General features: G+C 31.3%; 1 protein-coding gene across 2 annotated transcripts; it reads left to right on the top strand.

Moving 5' to 3' along the window:
* Positions 1 to 120: 120 nt before the first annotated feature.
* LOC140978101 (uncharacterized) lies at positions 121 to 11,011 on the top strand. Of its 2 annotated transcripts, none has more exons than XM_073442893.1 (12): positions 121 to 317; positions 470 to 577; positions 1,152 to 1,313; positions 1,620 to 2,030; positions 2,170 to 2,247; positions 2,463 to 2,755; positions 2,846 to 2,956; positions 3,037 to 3,518; positions 9,459 to 9,633; positions 10,154 to 10,393; positions 10,482 to 10,616; positions 10,845 to 11,011. In XM_073442893.1, the coding sequence occupies exons 2-12, from the start codon at positions 481 to 483 to the stop codon at positions 10,974 to 10,976; spliced, it is 2,316 nt and encodes a 771-aa protein (XP_073298994.1). In that variant the 5' UTR covers positions 121 to 317; positions 470 to 480; the 3' UTR covers positions 10,977 to 11,011. The 2 variants fall into 2 exon arrangements, with proteins under 2 accessions (XP_073298994.1, XP_073299001.1); XM_073442900.1 differs by having other exon boundaries at positions 122 to 317; positions 1,635 to 2,030.
* The last annotated feature ends 3,917 nt before the right edge of the window (positions 11,012 to 14,928 follow it).

Here is a 14,928-nt window from a genome sequence, read left to right as displayed (position 1 = left end):
AATATTTTTTTTTTATATTTATTTAAATCCAAATTCGATCAAACCTAACCAATAAAATCTAATTCAATCTGTAAAATCTAAGGGACAACTTAACCAAACTGTTAAAACAAAGATTTACAAATCTAAATGCCCACAAATCTCTCAAAATCTTTACCTCCAAACATATCCAAATTCAGATTGGATTCCGGATTTTACCTTATTTTAACCCTAGAAGCTTAGGCCTTTCGGGGATAAATTCTCGTTTATAAAAAAACAACTGCAGAGTGTTTGGATATTGATAGGACAATTTATTGTGGGTTGGTAATCTGATTTCTGAGGTAGGAGGTTGCTCGAGTCTCAACTCTTCTATCGATTTTAAAGAGTGATGTTGCTATGTTGTTTTGGCAGTGGCAATTACTTAATATTTGAATCTGTTGATAGTTCAGATTTGTATGATCATAACTGGTAGATGTTCTTCTGTATGTGGCAGGGTTCGTGAACATGCCTCGTAAAGCGGGCTACAGTGTTGATTATGATGATGCATATGATGTCTATGATTATGAATATGAAGATGATTATGATGAATTGGAAGAAAATGGTGAGTTTAATATCTCTTGCATGCGTGAAGAAAATATGAACATGCTTAGTTGAAATTAAAAAATCGAGGGGGCGGTCGCACCCACCCCCTCTTGGCTCCGTCTCTGGTCACGATGAATCTATTCAGGTTCCATTAAACCCTTCTATGATAAGTGAAAATTACATTATCGCGAGGAAGCAGTTACATATTTGTATTTTATATTAAGAAATTAACCTGGTTCATTTTTATCGAAAATCGTATGTATTATTGCGCGAGGAAGTTTTTCTTGGTCGTAGTTTTTGAACAAAAAGGTTCATTGTTTATTTGGAAAAATTTGAGGTTGTTTCTTTTATATAGTGTTAAAGATTTGATTTTGTTAATCTTTAAACCGAGGTTGTGTTAATTTGTTTGAGTTCATTACGGCAAATTCCGAGCATCAAATGTGCAGGGAGCTCATAGGAAAGCAATTATGTCCTGTGTTACTGAGTCTATATTAACTTCTAGTTGTTCGTTATTTTCCTTGGCCATTGCACGATAAACATGTTCAGCTTCTCTCCAATGCATTCTTAGTTTTTCCATTGCTTATCTGTGACAGGTCCCTCTCGCACGAAGGAAAAAGAAGAGATCCTCAAGACTGGGGTCTGGCGTTGCCCAGTTTGTACATATGATAATGAAGATAGTATGTCTTCATGTGACATCTGTGGAGTTTTACGCAACCTCTTGCTCAAAGATAATACCAGAAGGAAGGCCACTACAGGTATAATATATTTATAACCTCACTTTTGGTTGTGTGATATAATTATGTTGATACGTGTCCGAAAATAGAACAACAAACTTTGTTGCTTCTGGGCTTATTCTCCCTTTTCATGCGCTTGGTTTTCTCATTTGCATCTCAAAGGCATATTTTGTCTTAGTTTGAGCTCTTCCAGGGATGTACCACTTCCCTTTGTTTAATGAGTTCTTTCCCGGTTTCATCTGCTTTGATATCCTGCATTTTTTACACTTTTGCCTTTCTCCAATTTACATTGGTTGTGTTTCATTTTCTTCATGTTTTTTAGAATAGTTCTTTTCCATGCAGTTTGTGGCACATGCAAAGTTTCTGGAGCATCAATAATGGCCAGGTCTCTTTTTGCATCATCGCGGAAACAGACACCCATAAATTCTGCACTCTCTGAAGCACAGGGAAATGTATTCCCACCGAAGATTATCTCTACTTCATGCGAGAATGGAAATATCCATGCTGATTTTCTTGAACTCAATAGGGCTTTTAGCTCTGGAGCATCAATAATGGCCAGGTCTCTTTTTGCATCATCGCGGAAACAGACACCCATAAATTCTGCACTCTTTGAAGAACAGGAAAATGTATTCCCACCGAAGATTATCTTTACTTCATGCGAGAATGGAAATAACCGTGCTGATTTTCTTGAACTCAATAGGGCTTTTAGCTCTAAAAAATTTCACAAAGTTACTTCAGGTCAGAACTAGTTTGAAGTTAACTAATGATCATGAGACTAAAAGTCATAAAAATATTGTTCAAGACAATTTAACAAGTGTTTTTACTGAACTTTGTGACCATGATCTTTGTTATTTGACTTTACGCTTGTTGATTGCAGCCCCTTTCAAGTTTGATTCCCCGTCTCCAGATGATTTAGTATCAAATGGTTTGCGATCACTGAAATTGTATTCCAAAGGTAGTACTGAAATTGAATCCCACTCTTTTGCAGTTTAAAGTTTGTCTTTACTTTGTTTTATAGAATATAAATTTTAGTAGTACCTCAGGGTAAGGAATAACTCGAATTTTTTGTCTTCTGGTTTATGTTTATTTGTGTTATTTGGTTGCTTTATCATTAACATACCTTTTACTTGCAAACATTAACGTGTCACTATATCATCTTTCTTGAAAAAGGGCCAAAGATGGTAGTTGAATCAGAGATGGCTGCTAAAGGGCACAAATCCTCTTCGTCTTTAGTGTCAAGAAAGAAACACACTGGAGTTGAAGAGAAAGAATTGGCTTCATGCAGTGGAAATAAACTTGTTATTTCTGATGATTCTGCAAACAATGTCTCTTTACCTTCCAAATCTGGAAACACCAAATTTACCAGTGATCGTAAGGCAACATCAATTCCACGATATAAACTGGAGAAATGGATGAGTCCTGACAACGTAGATGATGGATTGAGTCAACTTAATCTTGCAATTGTAAGTTATGGTACAAATTCTGACATGATATTTAACTAATTATGTAATATGCACGCATTCTTTGTTTATAATTTCTTCATAAATGCTTAGGTTGGTCATGTTGATTCTGGAAAATCAACACTTTCGGGAAGGTTGCTTCATCTTTTGGGAAAAATATCACGGAAGGAGATGCACAAAAATGAGATGGAAGCTAAACAACAGGTATTGTCACTACTTTTTTACTCGCTTATTTTCATGCTTTAGATTGGTTTTCTGAATATATGCGATTGTTATTTGAACAGAGGAAAGGGTCATTTGCATTTGCATGGGCATTGGATGAAAGTGTTGAAGAAAGGGAAAGGGGTATAACTATGACTGTGGGTGTAGCCTTTTTCACTTCTAGAAGATTTCGTGTTGTACTGCTGGACTCACCTGGACATAGAGATTTTGTTCCAAACATGATATCTGGAGCAAGCCAGGCAGATGCCGCCATTCTGGTAGTAGATGCTTCAATGGGTTCATTTGAAGCAGGTGTAGATGCTGTTGGGGGGCAAACAAGAGAGCACGCACAGCTAATTAGAAGCTTTGGAGTCAATCAAATTATAGTCGCTGTTAACAAAATGGATGTTGTGAACTACTCCAAGGAAAGATTTGATGTGGTAAAGCAGAAACTGGGAACAGTTCTCCGCTCTTGTGGTTTTAAAGATTCCTCCATATCATGGATTCCAGTGAGTGCCATGGAAAATCAAAACTTGCTAAATCCATCTGATCTGATGTCGTCTTGGTTAGTAACCTGAGTCGAAGCTTTCTCTTATGTTTCTTTTTCTTTGTTCTTTGCTGTTGTTATTATTATTATTATTATTATTATTATTATATATATATACTAGAAATAATGCACGTGCGTTGCACGTGGAAAATATATGTTGAAGTAATTAGAATTTGAAATAAATTAGTTAACTCAACAAAAGACATTGATAATAGTATTGTAAATTTTGACAATTCGTGTTAATTAGCATATGTAAATAATTTGGAAAAAAAACATATTTTTTTAATTTTAAAAAAGATGTGGACCACTAAAATTTTTCTCATATCTTTTTTATCATATTGTTTTATTTTGTTATTTGTCATATTCTCTCAATAATGCATATATTTTATTATAATATTCAATTATTACAATCTTTTTTGACAATCAATGATATGCAATTTTTTATTTACAATGTTGTTTGATTATTATTATCTTTCATGTAAATTGACAACAATTTCTATTGGATGCTTTTACTTTCCTAGTCGCCTTTAATTTATTAGACATTTATACTTGATAACATATAAACTACACATTATTATTAGGGGTTAGCAAAATTTCGGTTAATACGAATTAACCAACAGAACGGAGTCAATTCGGAAATTCGGTTCGGTTATTTCGGAAATTCAATTTTCAAATTAAAAAAAAATTGTTCATATATATCGGGTAATTCGATCGGTTCGGTTACGATTTTCAAAATTTTGAAATCGGCTAACCGAATTAATCGATATAATAAATATTATTATTTATCCATTTTAATAAATATTTTTATTTTTATTTTTAAAATCAGCCCTAATTCTAAAAAAAAATTTGTGATGTATGTGCTTTTATGTTTTTATGCATTTGTGTAGATTGTAGTGTTCAAAAAAATTACATATATAATTAAAGTTAAATCACATAATTTTTTTAAAACTAATCGGTTAATTCGGTAATTTTTTCATCGGTTATGAAAATTAATTCGGTCGGTTCGGTTATTGATAAATATTTCGGTTCGGTCCGGTTATGACTAATTCGGTTCGGTTCGGTCGGTAACAGAACCGACCGAATGCTCACCCCTAATTATTATAACAATCTATCATAACATAAAAAGTACTGATGAATTGATTTAAATAAATATTGATTAAATGTTGTCATTTATTTGCAATTTATAATAATAATATTTTTGACAATAAATCATCTTTTTTACTTACTCTTATGACACTTATTTTAATATTTCATATTAACTCATAAGTATAATTAGCACAATCAAATTACTAATGTCATATCGGTATTAACTCCAGAAAAATAATATATTTAGTTTTTCTAATTGTTTAAATATCTTAACGGGAACATTTGTGTACCATTATCTTGAGAAAAATTCATTGTATTTATAAAGTTTGAACGGTAAATATAAATTTTATTGTATACATTTAATTTGAAAACTGAATTCATTGTATGACAAACATTTCTTCCATTTCTATTTTTTTGTGTAACCCAAAAGAGTTAATATTTTTTCTCTTTTATCTTCTTCAACTCACTGTAAAAAGTTATAAAAAAATATTTATATCTACAAAAATATTTTTATTTATTGTTTTTCTTGTTTATATATTTTGTTATATGTAAGCATATATTCTACTTCATTGTCTTAATTGCTATATATCTTTACTATATAATTTGTGTATATTGAAGATGAATAAGTTCATTTTGTAGTTTTTTATTACCTGAACTTAGGTTGATATATTAATATGTGATATACATAAATATAAGAATTTTCAAATTCAATTTATTCACAATTATTTTTAATAATTAAGGCCAACTTAAAATAATAAAAATTAGGATTTATAATTATTTTAAATATGATATAAAATAATACGTGGAAACTTTTTTTGACATTTTAGTTGTAAAATACAGTGATAAATACGTGTATGTGCATTATTTCATTGTGTCAATTATAACTTTATTTAAATATCTTATTTCCCACTCAAGGATCAAAATTTATTTATTTCTTATTTTGATTATCGACAAATCCAATATTTCTTTTAAATGTTTTTGTTAATAATATTTACATGAGTTTTATTGTATATTTTTCAATTTGAAAGGGATAAATTATAATTCAATATATAATAATATTTGAAAACTGTAGAATGTTTCAAAATTTAAAAACCGAGTAACATATAAGGGATCAATTCAAAACTAAAAGTTGATGCAATATGTTTCTTCTAGCTTTACAATCGAATAATATAGGATCGAGCGTTTGTCGCTTTACCAAAAGCTATAATTGACGATAACTATGCAAGTCAAATCTTTAAATCATACAACATCTCAAGCGCCTACCCATAGTGGACAATTATTGTACCAAACAATCTAGCTCCTAATAATTGCACCAATTGCAATCAATGAAAATCAAAGTCGCGATCTTGGCTCTGATACCAATTGTAGGCTCAAGCGTTTACTGTTTTATCAAAATCTATAGACTATGGTAATAGTGCAAATCAAATATTTTAAATAGTACAACATCTCAAGCACAACATTTCAATTACTCTACCCAACATGATCGATCAATTATTGTACCCAACAATAAGTTTATTCAAATAACATTTTACTATATCATATAAATTTATAAGACATTTGAGTAGAATATATACTTGATATTCTACATAAGTAGTAGAGAAAAAAAAATCATTTTTCATTTATTTGAAAATTTATATTTTAAAATAAAAGAAAAATTAGAAAATTGACAAAATTCCGAGACCCAAATTGAAAGTTGAATTAATACATTCATATTCATCATTAAATTTTACTATTTAATTTTAATAGATTTAACATGTTTATCCACTAAAAATATTAAAATAATTGTTTATGCAATTTAATAAAAAAGTCATAGTACATCATTTTCTGATTCCGAATAACGATCACATTATTATTACGTTACATTGATAAATAAATTATTATTTTTAGTTTATCATCATAGTCTTTACCTCAATAGACACATTTTCGAATGTAGGATGTTAAATTTAATATTGACATTAGATAATTATAGTATTAATTCTAACATTCTTTTTTTATTCTTCTCAATATATTAATTTTTCTATCTTCAAATATATTAATCTATTTATTATTGTATACAAAGTATAATAATTATTTGGTTAATTGATCACATTTAAGATTAGATGTTTGGAAAAAACTCTAATATATCTTTAAAGACCAATAGAAGATGAAAAATTAAGAAAATATAGAACATTACAGTGCATAAACTTTCGCTTTGTACAATGACAAGAGATAAGGTGAGATCAAGAGAGATACTTATATATATGATTCTCATTCAACTTAGCACATTATAATATTTTTATTAACCGACTTTGTCTTTCGTTTTTACTTCACTAACTTTACAGTGTGACTCATTCAAGCATTAACTTTTTATTTTTTTTAGAACATAGTGGCCTCCACTCTCACCGACTTCAATCTTTAGAAGTCGATATTAGTAGTTTATAGGTAATAGATAATTATTTAATTTTTTTTTCTGTCTTTTGATTAATTGTGTAATTTTTTATGTTCTACCTAATTCATTTTTAGAATTTTTATAATCATGATTAGAAGTGTTGCACGCATACAATATAAAATTAATATATTTTAAAATGTTAATATTGAAGTGTCGAATAAATGTATTAAATCATTATTTAAGAACTTTTAGAAAAACAATATACATCATAATTCAGATTTAAAGATTAATATACAAATAAAGAATTGCGATGAATATCTTATAAAATAAATGGTGTTAGCTCAAAAAGATTAAATATGATTATTGTAAATGAATTTTTCTTAATTAATTAGAAAATTTTCAGCAAATGCGCTGAATTAATTAGAATGTTTTTAATATAGTATGTCAATAAATGTTTTTTCATATGAGTTAGTGATTGAGTCCTTATAAACATTTTTAAAAATGTGTCTTTAGTTATAGTAACGGTGTCTTATAATTTAAAATATTAAATGAAACAAATTATCAAGATAAAAAATTAATTAGAAAATTCAAGAATATATGATTACTCAATTAGTTTAATTGACACGCTATTTAGTTTGCTGATTTAATAGATGTTAAATCCACCATCACTGAGTTTGATAATAATTCTTGTAGAATAAAATACAATTATAATAAATTACTTGATTGTATATGTAATAAAATTTTGTATATTTCATATATGTTTGATTTATTTCATTTATAAGGTTGAAATTTTATATATTATGATATAAGATTTGTTATACATCTTAACATCGATAAATTCACTAAAATTTTATATATTAATTTCCGCTACCATATAATTCTGGTTTCGCTTTGTATATTCATTTGTTTGAAATTATTATTCCTCATTTTACCAAGACTCACAATATGTCAAACATGAAAGTGAATATTAATTTAAATAGATAATAATATTTATATATTGTAATAAACATATTTACCCCTCACAATGCTGATAAAACTAACTTAAAAATAATATGTTGACGAACATATTGTCAAGAATCCAAAAATACAACTCAAATGTCAAATTAGACACTCAATTTTGAGTGACTGCCAAAATGTCAACAACCCACAATTTTTGGACAAGATAGAAACATCACAATTTTGAAATTAAACTGATATTTTCCATTTTATATCAAGAATTCATGATTGAAATTTGATAATATTATATATATAGATATTTAATATAAACTCGTGCGAGATCATTTAGGCTCACCTTTAAATAAGTCGACAAAATTTCAACCCAATTCACATAAACTGTTTGGCGGTGCAGGGCAAATCGACAGACCCAACCCAAATTGACAGCTCAAATCGCAAGGATCTTTTATTGTGTTTTTTTAAATAATTTATAAATATAAATCGCAAAAAAATTTCGGTTGCAAAAAACTTTAATTTAAACACATAAATTCTAGCAAACTGTCACATGGAAAAAAAATTAATAAGACTCCAAAGAAAATTCACAATTCGATAATGAATTATTTCTAAACTTTAAGTAATTTAATTTACATAATGAAAAGATAAATAAAAAATCTAAATAATTGGATTAAAAATAACATATTATAATGTGGGTAGGCATAAAAAAACCAAATACTAATTTACATAATGAAAAGATATCATTGGATAAAAATAACATATTATAATGTGGGTAAACATAAAAAATTAAATATTAATAATCACACATATTTAAAATATGAATAAGAAGAATGAAAAGACACATTTAAAATAAGCAATTAATGTAAAGCAAACAATTAATAAGGAGACAAATGGAAATTCACATATAAAGTCACATATTTATATATATAATAGATATTTTTTTTTTTTCAATAGGGAGCATATATTTTGGCACCTCCTACTTTTCATAGTACCGTACTTGAGAATTTAGGGCTGAAGCGATGTTTTTGCCAGTTTTTTGTTTACTAATTAACTTAAATTTCCTTCACACTTTGATCATCATGTATATGATGGACGAATGACATAGCATGCCTGATTGAATCCCAAATTGCATTTAACCTGGAATTTAAGTTATGTGCAAATTTTATTATCAGCATGTGATACGTTACTGTCAATTATGCAAATTAAAAGTACTTTATATATTTTGTATCCTTGTAAGTGGGGATGTCATTAGCACTCTATATATAGTATTCATCTCACATGAGAAGTAAGCTTTTTATGTATTGTGTGTCCTTGTAATGAGGTGATGTCATGAGGACTCGATCCTTTATACCATGCATCTGCTTTTATAGCTGTGTGTGGATGAGGAAAGAAGTTCAAGATGATGCGGTAGATTGCTGTTTATAAAGCAATGATTGGACATGTCTGCACACATTGTTCTCCGTTTCATTATTTTCACAATTGTATGGAAAAACTACCTCAGCTTTTTGCATCTATTTATTGTCATACTAACCCATTTTGAAATTACTGCATTACAGGTTTAAGGGGAATTTTTTGTTGGACGCAATAGATTCTCTGCAACTTCCAGCAAGAGATTACTCCAAGCCACCTTTAATGCCTATATGTGAGGTTATGAAATCACTATCACAATCGCAAGGCCAGGTATCTGCATGTGGGAAATTGGAGTCTGGAGCTATTCGATCTGGTTTAAAGGTACAAGATACTGTAGCTCTTTACTTCATATTTACAAACTTATAGCAAAGTTCAAATGTCATTTTATGCTCCGTTTCAGAACTAGTTCCTTTCAAGTTGGAGGGTCTAAGAATTCCCGAACAGCTCCATTTAGTGAATGGAGGTTATAAATCTTACTGTCTCTATTTTAATGACCGATCAGTTCACTTGTGTTGTGACAGCTGCTCCATCTAGTGTATTAATGGCTAATATTATATCTGTATAGATTCAACAAATCAGCTGATGAAATCGCTAACTTCATTAATAAAACAAAAGCATTTTATTAGATGCATCATTTTCAGTCGAATCTGCGAAATAGATGCTTGCATTTTGTATGGAATTTAGGACGGATTCAAGTTTGAGAAGGTTTTTCAGATAGGATCAATTTTCTGTTCATGTTTTTGGTTATTTAACTTGCATAAGTGTAATTAAAATTATATACATAGTTTTGCTTCCTGAAAAGTGCAATATCTGCATGTGTTACAGTCTTCTTTGGTTTCAGGTACTGATTATGCCTTCACGAGAAATAGCGACCATCAGATCTTTGGAACGGGATTCCCTGGTTTGCGACATTGCAAGAGCTGGTGACAATGTGACTGTAAATTTGCAAGGTATCGAGGGCAATCATCTCATGAATGGAGGTGTTTTGTGCCACCCTGACTTCCCAGTTCCAGTCGCAAACCACTTGGAACTAAAGATTTTTGTGCTGGACATATCCACTCCAATACTAATCGGCTCTCAGGTTTAATAACATGAATATAGTGTCTAGAGGCTTCTGAGTGTGTGTACTTTATGGGGGTAATTTTTGCATTTTTGATGGATATATGCAGTTGGAAATTCACATACACCATGCAAAAGGGGCTGCTAGAGTTGTTAAATTATCGTCTCTTCTTGATCCCAAGACAGGAAAGATTACAAAGAAGCTTCCAAGATGTTTATTAGCTAAGCAGAACGCTGTGGTAGAGGTTAGTACATGATTCCTGGATTCTCCCCCTCCTAGTTCCCATTATCGTTTTCAAGATCAAAATACTGAAAAAAAATAAAATTTCAACCCATATTGCTTCTAATGGTTACTACCTATGTGGTTTTGTTCGTCTGTTTTAATTTTTTACGTTTGGTTTCTCTGGTTGAAAATTGTTGATAAATGATATTTGGTCACAAGCTGAAGTGCGTTCGTTCTTTCCTAATTTCAGGTGGTTTTGCAAGAGACCATGTGTGCGGAAGAATATAGTAAATGTAGAGCTTTGGGAAGAGTATCTCTTCGAGTATTAGGAAGGACTATTGCTCTTGGTGTTGTAACTCAAATAAGAAATATGGAACCATAGTTTATCATTTCTATTATTAATTTTTCTTATTTTTTTTTTAAAAAAAGTGAATATACATACTATGAGACAACAGCAATTCGTAGACATGCCAAATGCGCAATACAAAAATTACAACTTGATTAGAAAATTGCTACCCGACAATGATTTGATTATCTTGAAGGACGAAGCATATATTTTAATTTTAACATTCTAAACGTGGAACGGGCGAAGTGGTCAAACTTGACAAATAAGTGAGAGTCCTGAGAGCTTACTTTTTTCACTGGCTATGGAAGTTTGTATGTGTGAGCCGAGTCGTAAGGTTGGTGATGCAATATGTCGGTTATTTGGAAATAACATATGATTTGTCAAAACTCTAGGTTATATAGCCAACTGCATCATAAAACTTGAAAACTTAGTCCAGAAACTAAATTTACATGATATTATAAAAATTACTAACAAAAATCGGCTTTTACTTGGATTAATGTATTTGAGACGATGCATTTCAAATTCGTTGACTTGTTTGAATGAATAAAATTGAATTGAATTTCAAATTCAATTTATGTCAAGTTATGCAATTTTATTAATATTAACTGTAGTGGATTTCATATTCACGGGTAATTTGAAACCAATTTATCGTATTCATAATCAAATCCATCAACATCAAATTCACAAAACATTTTCTTGGAAAACTTTTTCTTAAAGCAGATTAAAACACTCGGGGCATAAGATTTCGACACACTACATGTTGCTTTAGGCGCTGTACATACTGCATGGATCCATCTTTTCGGTGCTCAACACCGACCACAAATTGTTCCTCGAGAATATGTTTCGGAACTCTTCCAAATCCCTTTGAAACTTCTTCCATGTCTTTGAGTGTGGATAGTTTTCGTTTTATCTGTTTAATCCGACAAAGGACAGAATCCAGAACTAAGTCTTGGTCCTTCAGTGCTGCATCTATAGAAAGCTCAAGCCTCTCTTTGTCAAGTTGTTGATAGAGATTTATAATGTTATCCTTTTGAATGGAAAGCCGTTCCTCCGCAAGAATGTATTCAAGCTCCCGAGACTTTCTCAATGCATTCAAAACATGATCGATCTCATCCTCAAGTTTAAGTGATTCAACCCGAAGGTCAAATATTAAAGACAAAGGTTGAGGCAAATCCATTATACAATCTTGTGATTCCTCGTCCTCTATTGATTCTAGAATAACATTTTCGTCTGATGATTGCCATACCATTACAAAGTTCAAAAAGGCACAAAGTGTGATACCTCTTGTCCTACATGGTAAAAATAAAAGATTTAAAATGAGTTTATAATGGGCTACAATGAACTTTTATAACAACTTGAGTTAATCATTTTCGTAAAGCGAGGACGAATACGAAGTAGTTGCTATAGAGGTCTATTGTGCAGTCACGCAGACGCGGGTCCGGGCTCGGGACGTGACAGAATGGTATCAGAGCCGGTCACCGACAAAGAACACCGAGAAATAAGTGATATGCGAGGCAAAGTGCTACGTTCATGGGAGCCACCTCTTGAACCCACGGGGCAAAGTGCTACATGACGGGAGCCATCTCTTGAACCTGTAGGAGCCATCTCTAGATTCTCGGCGCTGATGCATTGAGGGATCAGGCCGCGACGAGGACGTCGCGTTCTGAAGGAGGGGTGATTGTGATGTATCTTTTCCCACATGGTAAAAATTAAAGATTTAAAATAAGTTTATAATGGGCTACAATGGATTTTTATAGCAACATGGGTTAATTATTTTCGTAATACGAAGACGAATACGAAGTAGATGCTATAGGATCCCATTGTGCAGTTACGCAAGCGTGGGCTCGGGCTCGGGGCATGACATATACATTTGTGGACACAATTGCCATATCGAATGTGCTCTTCGTGCTTATATGGCTGGGATTGTCGGAGGAAGCATTGGTTTGGAAGCAGAGTACTATTGTAGCTGCTGTGATTCAAGGACAGATCTGGTTTCACATGTTACAAAAATTCTACAAACTTGTGAATCACTTGATTCTTGGGATGATATTGAGAATATACTAAATGTTTGTATTTGTGTTCTACGTGAATCAAAGAAAACCAGCACCCATAAGTTGTTAAACAGTATCGAGAAGGAGATGTCAAAGGTATCTTAAAAGATATTTGGAAGAAAGAATAAGTCTCTGTAGAGTTGCCGATGGTATCTTTTATCGCTCCTCTTTTCACCTTTAAGCATCTTTCATTTTTATGAAGCCGCACACTATACTGGATAAGAATTTTATTAATTAATATTTTCAACGGAAGTCTCTAGTTCTCAAACCAACTCAAGTTTCGAGGACGAAACTTCCAATAAAGAAAGAAGGATGTGAAAACCCAAATTTTTGGACATGTCATTATTTATAGACAGGTATAAGAATTTATTTTCTAGTTATAATAAATTTGAAAATATGAAATAATATATGCTATTTGAAATTCCAAGCCAATAAATACATATAATTCAAAATCCAATGCAAATCATGTATTAATATCGAATTAAGGTTGAGATATCCATCTATTTAGAAGAAAATATTGCATACAAGACAGTTTTTCTCAACAAGAAAGCATCTCAATATTTATGGAATGTGTATCTTGAAATTTATGGAAGGAGCATATCTCAATTATGGAAGGATATCAATCGAATTATGGTAAGATTTTCACCTCAACCCTATAAATACCACTCTATACCGTTCAAAATTTCACACTATTCATACATTCAAAATATTCGAAATTCTCTCTAAACTCTTCCTAAAATTTTCAAAATTTTGATATCCAAATTCTGCTGCAGTCATCAAAATTCTGTCCAAGTTTGGAAAATTATTTCTCTCCCTCGATTGCTCGGAATCCGATCTTCACTATTTGAATATGTTTTAAATAACATATCCAAATTTAAGCCCAATCCAACGTTTAGTGTTTCGTTTATAGCATTCGCAAGCAAATTATGCTTATGCTTATGATGATGACATGTTATGCATGGAAAGTAAAGGAATTTCAGTGCCTTAGCCAAAATTATGCTTATGCTTATGATGATGACATGTTATGAAAATCATGTTATGCATGATATGATATGTGGTTTTCGAAATTCATGTGTATTTGTTATGTATGTGCTCGAACGGCTCCCTACTTGCTGAGTGACGACCATATCACTCACTTCTGACTCTACCTTCCCTAGATTAGTCAGAAGAGGAAATCGAGGAAGATGAACAAAATCAGTTTCGGGGCTGATAATAAGATGAATCAAGAAGTTTATTTTAGTTTCACTTAGTGAGTTATAAGCGCTTCCGCATATTTTTATCGTTTTAAGTATATACGTAGTAAATACAATTTTATGATTGATTATGAGTAATAAACATGTTTTTGATTTATACTGTACTACGATGTTTGTTGTTTTCAATTGTGTCGTCGTAAGACAATGTCGTGTCGAATAACATCGGTCTCAGAGCGTGACATTGGATAAGAAGCCATCCAAAATAAAAATTCATGCAAAGAGGATCGATACTGAATGTAGAAAACTTTTGTATAGACACACACACGACACACACATATGCCTTTTTGAAATCATGAATAGACTTTTCATCAGAAGATATAAATATTGTGGGTTGGCAAGTGGTGGTAGAGATTTATCAGCTATACTGCATCCGTAACAGATAGATAAGCGTCATACGTATTCTGGGAAAGAAAAAAAAAAGCTTATAAAGTTATGAGTCAGTATTTTAATGAATGAGAGACAATGGAGAATTCAATGCAAGACACGATGTACAAATGTATCTCACAAAATGTTTGGCCAGTGTCGGTCAGGGTAGGTCGATTATTGTATATAAAGTGGATCCCAATCCTGTGCAAGCAAGTCTTGGACAAGTACAGCTATTGTTGTAGTTTTTGTATCGCTTAACCAACGTCAAGATTGGACTCGCTATAATTACTCATCATCATCCTTCACGTTATTTTATAT

The sequence above is a fragment of the Primulina huaijiensis genome, chromosome 1 (genome assembly GCF_012295235.1).
Source record: "Primulina huaijiensis isolate GDHJ02 chromosome 1, ASM1229523v2, whole genome shotgun sequence".
Classification (NCBI taxonomy): domain Eukaryota; kingdom Viridiplantae; phylum Streptophyta; class Magnoliopsida; order Lamiales; family Gesneriaceae; genus Primulina; species Primulina huaijiensis.
The sequence above is the reverse complement of the archived record's forward strand: the minus strand, read 5'-3'. Positions and strand labels throughout refer to the sequence as shown.

Excerpts from the sequence above, each read along its gene's own strand:
- LOC140978101 (XM_073442893.1), top strand. The coding sequence starts at position 481 with ATGCCTCGTAAAGCGGGCTACAGTGTTGATTATGATGATGCATATGAT. Across the intron at positions 2,756-2,845 it reads GTCAACTTAATCTTGCAATT|GTTGGTCATGTTGATTCTGG; the intron begins GTAAGTTATGGT and ends ATAAATGCTTAG. Across the intron at positions 10,617-10,844 it reads AGCAGAACGCTGTGGTAGAG|GTGGTTTTGCAAGAGACCAT; the intron begins GTTAGTACATGA and ends TCCTAATTTCAG.